Genomic DNA, 8,754 nt, shown 5'->3' with positions numbered 1-8,754 from the left:
GAATCATAGTTGGAAGCAAATTTGATTAATGATTTTTTGCACTCTCCGAAGTTAAAAGAAATAATTGAATACTTAAATATAATAGAAAAGCAGTCATTAACAATGTTTAAAGTAGTGGTTATGAATTAGCAATGATTTGAGAAAAAGAATATTTTATAAAAATTAAATTATTTTTACTAAAATTTCATATTTGCCAAACATAATTTTTAAAATTGGTGGAAATGGTGTAACATATTTTTGCTTAAAAATTGGACATTCTAAAATACACAGATGATAAGAGTAGACACATTTAGATGCGAATCAATACATGTACACACAACTAAATAAATTTAAGTTCACCTCCTTTTTAGTTATTTTGATTTTTCTTCTTTTCTTTCAAAATTTTCATAAAATTTAATGTGTGTACATAAAATATTTTTTATAGCTTAATTTTGGGAAAAAAATATACCATTGAATAACAAATGAATACCTTCAGCTTTTAACCGTTTTACAATTATACCTTAATAATATATATTTTTACAGTAGTTATTTATGTTATGTATGTTTAAATTTCAACAATTTTTTTCTCTATTTATGATTTTTTTATGTTCTTAACATTTACAAAATACGCTACAGTTATATGATTCTTATCATTTGCTATACATTTATTATTAAGTTTTTGATTATTTTATTTTTTTTTCTATATTTTATAAATTAATTTTACTATTAATTAATATATAAAGGAAAGCAGTCTTACTGAAAATAAAAGGAATATAAAATGAAAGAGATTCCAAAACAAATAAAGGGAACACTTTATATTTTGTGTTATTTAATATTGTTTTTTATTTTCCATTGTAAAATATTTCTCGTAAAGATCGTAATTATTATTGTATTATAAATTAAATTTTGAGTAATCTTTGTTTATATTCAAATGTTTTTTTCTATACTAATAAAAAAAATACAGAACATTTAAACGGCATTTCAGCTTAAAATCTGAAATTAAGTCTTATTTTATATTTATGTTATATATTTATATAAAGTTAAAATTAAAAATTTGTATAAATAAATCCATTAGAGTACGTATATATTATGCATACGAGTATAGTTATATAATATTTATATAATAATTATGTATATTTATAAATGAATAACACATAATATCTTATATTTATGTATATGCGCGTATACATTAAAATAAAACTATCAAATACTCATATTTCTGTGTTTTAATAATTTAATAATGTTAATATATGTTTTTTTTAATTATATAATTATATTATAGTGTTCTACTTTTTTTGTTTCTTGTCTTGTTTTATATTTATATAATATAATAGTTATTATTCTTACATTTGTTTATTAATTTTTTATATATATATTTATATCTATATGTTCATATAGATTTGTGGAGACTTTGTTCATCTTTTTAGTTTTTTTTTTGTTTTATATTACCATTATTATATTTTATTTAGTTTTTATTAATTATGGTTTCATTTTTTAACCGTTACACAAAATGTACTTAAATTTTAATATGTCTTGAAATATGTAGCAATTATTCTACACACACCTACTATTTATTTATACTGGTATATATATATATATATATATATATATATACAGTAATTTCAATTTTGATTACAATATATTTGATCTTGAAATTTACTACTTAAATTTATAGTTAAGATGTATGTTTTATATCTACTTTCCTGATCTTATTATTTACTTTTGATTTGAATTAGCTATAATTAATTACAAGTATTCCAATAATTATTTCATGAATCTATTTTTTTAATATAATTTTAATATAAATAAACATAATTATGTAATGAATCGTGTATTGGTAATGCTAATGTATAAATCCATGTTAACATTAGTAAATAGATTAAGATTGTTGCTTGATTCAAATTAATTTGTTAACCTTTATTCCAAAAAAGTTCCTTTTATTTTTCAGCATAAAATTATAAATTGTCATAAAAAAATTTATTTTTGTTTTAAAATTTGTTAAGTTTGTTTGTAATTACTTTTCTTTTTCTGTTTTAAACATTTTGTCTTATCATCAACTTTCTTTTGAAATCTTATTCTTGTTTAATAATAATCCTGCTGATAATTTTTGTATTATCTGGAGGCTTAAGCATTTTTCAACTTCTCTCTGGTGTACTGTGATGGTGATAAATCTGTTGTATTTGTCCAGTTTGTTGATGAATAATTTGACTGGATGATGTAACTACATCTTGCTGCTGTTGTTGAATATGCTGATGATGTTGTGGCTGTGTTGCATGATGTTGTATTTGAATTGTATGATGTTGTTGCTGATGATGTTGTTGTTGGGGTTGCTGATTTTGTTGAATATGCTGTTGTTGTTGCTGTTGAGTTGGTTGTGGAGTAGTTGATGGTCCAGGACTATATTGAAATTGATGAAGCATATGCATCTACAAAATAAAAATAGGTATACAATAAAAGCAAAAAATTATAAATTTCAATATTATTTGTTACCGAATTCTCTGGACTATTTTCAATGATTTCAATATTTCCTGTTGAATTATTTGCACTTGCATTTGACGCTGTACTTGTATTTGCAGCTGAAGTAGTATTTGTATCGTATTTAGCCCTTTTGAAACGCCCATATAGTGAACTATAAGGCAAATTATAATGTATGGCTGCTTGATTTATTGACATATGCCCGACTCTGCGAAAAAAGTGCGATGGAAACAAAAAAAGAGGAGAAAAAAACCACATTTTCGATGGGAAAACATTAATAAATTGTTGCATTTGTTTGGAAATATTAAAAAAATAATAATAATAAAAAAAAACAAATTTTAAATTTAAAAAACAAAACTAAAATTATAATCATGAAATGAAGTAACCCATTTTCACACTTGACCATCATAAATCTGCTTCACAATCTTAATTTCAAAAAAATTCAGCTTTATGAGTTTAATTTTAAAATTTATACATGATTATTATAATTATACATATATATATGTATGTATCTGAAGTGCTGTAAAGCTATAACGAAATTTTGATGGTGTAGCTAGGTGTAACACACCTAAATATTTAAAATTCAGTTTATTTAATGTCGATATTTAATTATTATTCGAATATTTAAATTACTTAGGCAGAAGAAAAACAGAATACAAAATTTGTACATTTTATATTTCAGATATTTTTACTATGGAAAAGGAAATGCTTCCATCATGCAAAGTGCAACAATGCCAATTTTCATTAAGTAATCCAAAAACTCAAAAACTCGATAAAACAAATTTTTTGAGAAAGCGCAGAATTTAAAAGAACATTTGCAAAATATAAACAAAAGTCATAATTCCAGGGTATTTCGCATAAAGTGTAAGTAATGTCAGGGATGGTTTTTTCCAGCAAAAAATTGTATGTGGGGGACGGGGGGGGGGGGGCACGCAGATATTCCTATATTAATGATCTAATGTAAAACTATACAAAATGTTTTTTGCTATTGTTCGTTCGTTACCTACGCGCTGACCTTAAATAAGTGAACAAAACAAAAAAAACGACGCGAAAAGATAAACATTTAAAAGCTTTTTCATATTAATACGTCATAAATTATTTATAATTGTAGTTGTAATATTTTTCTCCCCATGACTATTTAAATTTAATTTCAGATTAGTTAGTTAGAAACTTCTGCAGCGAGCAAATTATAGTAAAGTTATAAATAAAATTTATTTTACATACATAAGTTACCTATATATTAATAACAATTATTATAGGAGTAGATCGTATTTTTGTTAAAAAAAATGGCGGATTATTTTCGAAATCATTCAAAAATTGCATTTAAATTATTCGTGGCGGCATGTGATGAATTATCAAGTAGAAATATTGTGATTTCACCATTGGCTTTACAAATATGTTTGGCTAGCATTTATATATCATGTTCAGAAGATTTGAATTCCAAAGAAATGTTGAAGTTATTGCAACTTTCAAAAAATACAAGTATAATTGAGTTAAAAGATATTTTTTCTGCTTTATTTCAATCAAAATCGGATTTTTTTACTTACCACATTTTTAACAAATTTTATATTCAAAATGGTAAAATTTTGAACAATGATTTCATTAAAAATTTTTTTCATGAAATCAAGAGTGAAGTAAATAATATTGATTTCAATAACACTAATAAACAAAATAACGTTGAGAAAATAAACAAGGAATGTTGCAAAAATACAAATGAGAGAATAAGCCAAATAGTAACAGCAAATGATTTTGACGAAACATTTAATACAGTAATGACAATAATAAATGCTGCTAGTTTGAGTGCTTCATGGGATGCATCATTTTATGGTGCAAGAAGCAAGGAAAATTTTTTTAATAATAATAACGAAAGTGTTGAAATTGCGATGATGGAAAATACGATTCCACATTTTAAATACGGTGAATTTGATGAGCACAACATAAAAATAGCTGAATTCAGATATGCTGGTTATTACGAAAATGAATTAGCAATGTTGGTGATATTACCTATTGAAGAAAATCAGAATATTAATGAGTTATTAATTCAACTGACAGAAATAGATTTTTTTGATATTTGTAACAAACTGCAAGAAACCACAATGTGGATAAAATTTCCGAAGTTCAAAATGGAATCCAAGTTAGATATTCTTAAACTTTTAAAAAAAATTAATGAAACAAGTTCATTTAATAACATAATTGATTTTTCAAATTTAATAGAAAGGGAAACTAAATTAAAAATCAGTAAAATTATTCATAAAGCTGAAGTTGAATCAAATGAAATCGGAACAGATGATAGAGATCTACCCAGTAAGTTTTAAAAAATAATTCAGTACTGATTTTGTAAAGACTTCAAATGTTACAAATATGTTAGTTTTCAGCTCACTTTTTAAAATTCATCACAAAAAAAAAACAGATTTGATGCAACTACAAAAACTGATTCAATCAGTTTACACTTATTTATTGAAAAAGTTTAATTTGTATAAAAGTAAAATTTGAGATCTAAGCAAAATTAGTATTTAATGAATAATGAAGGGTATAAATAAATTGCAAATAAATGTGCTTATTTTTATTTTAGGACATTTGGCTGTTTGTTCCGAATCTCCAAATCTTGTTCAGTATTTTGTTAATCGTCCTTTTATTTATGTGATTAAAGACAAACAAGTGATCTATTTCATTGGAAAAGTTATTTCTTTCTCTTAATTTTAAACATATGCATGTATGTAAATATCTTTCATTAAGACAATTAAAGGTTTATACTTAAAAAAATTCAAATTAAAATTGTTTTAGCTTGTGAAAATTGCTTTAACTTGACAAAAAATAAATTTTTCATTTCCACTTTAGCTGGGGAAACGTCAAAATTATTTGAAAGTATTAGACTTTAATCGTTCAAAATTTTTGGCATTAATATGCGAAAATTAGGGTTTTAAATAAAACGTTATATCAACAAAACTAAACAATAATAAAAAACCAAAAAAATTATAAATTGGTAATAGAAAAAATATTTTACTAAATGATTTGCCTTATCCCCGAATTCAGCAAATTTTTTTATTCAGTTTTGTTTTGGAAACAATATTTTACCACTCACCTAACAGCGACTAATGCTTCATTCATAGCATCCTCAGACCATGGAGTTGGATTCGATCGTGAAAGTTCAATTCCTTCCCTTTTACAGCGTCCGTATAGTGTACCTTTTAGTATTTTAGCAATATTTATAAATCTTATCGATATCAGGCAATATTGAATATAAGAATACCTGTTGGGATATTAAATTCCATACTAGCTTTTTGGACGGATGTGTGACCAGCACGTATTGCCTCTAATGCTCTCTCTAAATCCTCTGGTGTCCATGTTGTAGGTGCTGCGTTGAAAGGTGCCGCCAATCTTATGCCTTCTCGTCTTGCTATCTTGTATAGTGTTGAGGACGGAATACCATAGGCTTTTGATGCTTTATTTGCTGATATTTGACCAGTTCTTAAAGCTTCTAAAGCACTGTTCAGGGCGTCTTCGTTCCATGATTTGGTACTTCCTTCTTTTTTTGGTGTCTCAATACCCATCCGATGTGCTCGTTGCCATAACGTTGTTGACGGTATGCCATATGTAACCGACGCCTTCGTCAAGCTCATATTGTGATTCTTCAGGGCATCTAAAGCTGAATTCATATCATCTTGTGTCCAAGTTTTCGGGCCATTTAACTTACTATCATGTGGTTGATCCAAATTAGTATAATGCGGCTCCGCATTGTTGTCATTCGGGGAACCATTAGCAATCATCAGGCTGTCTTCACTTGTGTCCGAATTGTAAATATCTATATAAATACAATTTAAATTAAAAGGGAATGAAACATAACAAATGTAGTGAAATTTGTTTTCGAAAAACACTTTTCTTTACTTTATCTATTAAAATATAAAATATGAAATGGAAAAATAATATGAATGAAAGACCTCTCACTGAGTCTACTTTGCTCTATAGAAACTAAATAAGGTATTTCTTTCAACAAAAGTATATAAGATTCGTAAAATATCAACAGAAATTTCAATACACGTACATATATTAATAAATATGAATAAATACATTAAAACTAAAAAAGAATTTTTAGAAAGAACTCATGAAGAACTGTGACATCCAAATTCTCACAAAACAAAGTTTTTTTATTATTTATATACCGCACTAAAATAAATTTATGTTACCCTAAGCAATACATTGTAAAAAAAATTTGCCGTTATTTTATAAAAAATAAAGTTGTACTATATTAAAGGCAATGTACTATATTATTAAAATTACTTTCGTATATTAATATATGTCAAAGATTGCATACACTTAGGATGAGCTATGTATTCAGTTTTTGAAATAGAAACAGAACGAAAACAAAATTGAAAGAGGCTCTAACAAAATATTTAAATTCAACGGTGAATTGCGTGAGTAAAGAAAAAATTCAAATTTTACGAATTTCAAGAGGCGATAAGTTGAGAGGGAGTGGACGTGGAAAAAAATTGCTTCTAACGAAATGAACTAATTATTAGAGTGACAAAATTTCAGACTCCTATAACCTGAAGCTTTAGAAGAAAAATTATATCAAAAGTTTGAAAAATTTTAGATAGCCGTAAATTTTAACGACCATTTTATTTTTTTTTTAAGTTCAACTATGGTATGCCGCGGTAGTATAATCCAGCCACCATTTCTCTGAGTTTATAAAATTCAAAAAATGCTTTGGTTTTTGAAGGATTATAACTTTTAGAGAAGGGGAGATAAGTAAAAATTTTCTTCTACGGGAATAGTTTTCTAGTAAAGATCTATGTACGAATCATTAAAGCTTTCTATCTTGAACGATGTAGAAGTTTTATAAACAGACGCACAAACAGACAGATGGACGGACAGAAAGAGCGAAACTAATAAGCACTTTTTCCATTTTTTTTTTTGGAAAAGTGCTAAGAAATGAAGTTTGAAAAATTTTTAAAATTCATATGTATAAAAATGTTCAGCCGCACGATTTAAGTTTTAGATACATACTATAATGTTTTGAAAGTTAAGTAAAGTTACGCACGGTTTGCTTCATTTTTGCTTTTATTTTGTTTGGTACTTAACATTTTGGATTAGTTGACATTGTAAAATTTTTTTATTTTACAATCTGGATTGTAAAACTTTGTAAAGTTTGCGTTTGAATATTTTTTTGATACATTTTACAATAAAGTATTGCATCCGAATAACATAAAATGATAAAATAAAATATTTTTAAAATGACTCATTCACTAAACGACCAAACCTCTGCTTACCCATATGTCCAGTATTCATTATAGTTGCTATTTCTGGCGTTATAATCATTTGTGGTTCATGTTTAATATTATTCGGATCAATTTCCATAACGGTAGCATTTGTTATAACCTGATGATGAGATTGTCCCTGCTGTTGTGCTTGCTGTTGGGATTGTTGGGTTTGCTGATGATGGGCTTGAGCGTGTAATTGATGTTGCTTGACTTCAATTATTTCGCTTTTAATATTTTGTATTAAATTTGAATTTGTTTCATTGGCAATATTGTTACTATTATTGGTGGTATTTTGTTGATGTTGCTGCTGTTGCTGATGTTGTTGCTGTTGATGATGATGTGGATGATGTTGTTGTTGTTGCTGCTGCTGTTGTTGCTGGTGTTGATCTTGGTGATGTTGAATTTGTTGGATTGGTGTTTGATCTAAACGTTGAATAATATGTTGGGCTAAATGATTGTCAATGTCAAGGGTTTCGGTGGGATCTAAAGAACGAAGAGTCTCGAATTTAATACGAACTTCACCACCATTTGCTGGTGTTGAATCTGCAAATTTAAAAGCTTTATTAATAAAATAATGTCGTCAGTTAAAACCATTGAAACAAAAATTTTTTTTTGTTGTAGGTAATCTGTAAACTTTTAAATGGGTTAAAAAATATTTTTAAACAAAATAAGAAAATTAAGAAAGCATAAATGTGTATGTAACTATAACTAACACAAAAAATGAGAAAAAGTTTTATAAACTTCAAAATATTCGTTTACGTGATTGGTTTTGAAATGAAGTCCTTTAAAGATTTGCGGAATTTCTAAACTCTAAAGGTATTTTGGTTTAAAAATCTTAAAATATGAAATGATCGTAAGATACCAAAAAAGCGCAGCATATTGCAAGCTAATTGATAAATTCAAGAATAATTTTGAAAATTTTTACGACCTATAAGGGAAATTATGTGATCGAAACAAATTTTGCATATCGAGTTTTCAGTGGAAACGCACTTCTCTATAGCAGGGAAGCGTAAATAGACTATTTTTAGAGAGATGTCGGTCT

At 26.4% G+C, this 8,754-nt stretch overlaps 2 protein-coding genes across 6 annotated transcripts in view; one reads left to right on the top strand and one right to left on the bottom strand.

Moving 5' to 3' along the window:
• Window positions 1-1,071: 1,071 nt before the first annotated feature.
• The window catches only part of LOC129611159 (myb-like protein Q), a 53,334-nt gene continuing 45,651 nt past the window's right edge, over window positions 1,072-8,754 (bottom strand). The window contains exons 3-8 of one of the 4 annotated variants that reach the window (XM_055524131.1): window positions 7,722-8,270; window positions 6,149-6,256; window positions 5,705-6,100; window positions 5,537-5,639; window positions 2,470-2,662; window positions 1,072-2,405 (exon numbers count right to left, since the gene is read on the bottom strand). In XM_055524131.1, coding sequence (XP_055380106.1) covers window positions 2,115-2,405; window positions 2,470-2,662; window positions 5,537-5,639; window positions 5,705-6,100; window positions 6,149-6,256; window positions 7,722-8,270 — 1,640 coding nt within the window. In that variant the 3' untranslated portion in view covers window positions 1,072-2,114. Of the gene's footprint in view, window positions 2,406-2,469; window positions 2,663-5,536; window positions 5,640-5,704; window positions 6,257-7,721; window positions 8,271-8,754 lie in introns of all 4 variants that reach the window. The other 3 variants (XM_055524132.1, XM_055524129.1, XM_055524130.1) reach the window with 3 other exon arrangements.
• Window positions 2,671-5,530, top strand: LOC129611161 (neuroserpin-like). 2 transcript variants are annotated; one of them, XM_055524133.1, is made up of 2 exons: window positions 2,671-4,758; window positions 5,027-5,530. In XM_055524133.1, exons 1-2 carry the CDS (start codon window positions 3,741-3,743, stop codon window positions 5,149-5,151), a joined length of 1,143 nt encoding a protein of 380 aa, XP_055380108.1. In that variant the 5' UTR covers window positions 2,671-3,740; the 3' UTR covers window positions 5,152-5,530. The 2 variants fall into 2 exon arrangements, with proteins under 2 accessions (XP_055380108.1, XP_055380110.1); XM_055524135.1 differs by lacking the exon at window positions 5,027-5,530 and having other exon boundaries at window positions 2,671-4,588; window positions 4,669-4,756.

Source organism: Condylostylus longicornis, unplaced genomic scaffold, assembly GCF_029603195.1.
Source record: "Condylostylus longicornis isolate FDR11 unplaced genomic scaffold, ASM2960319v2 ptg000048l, whole genome shotgun sequence".
NCBI classification, from domain to species: domain Eukaryota; kingdom Metazoa; phylum Arthropoda; class Insecta; order Diptera; family Dolichopodidae; genus Condylostylus; species Condylostylus longicornis.
This window is presented reverse-complemented; position numbering and strand designations above follow the sequence as displayed.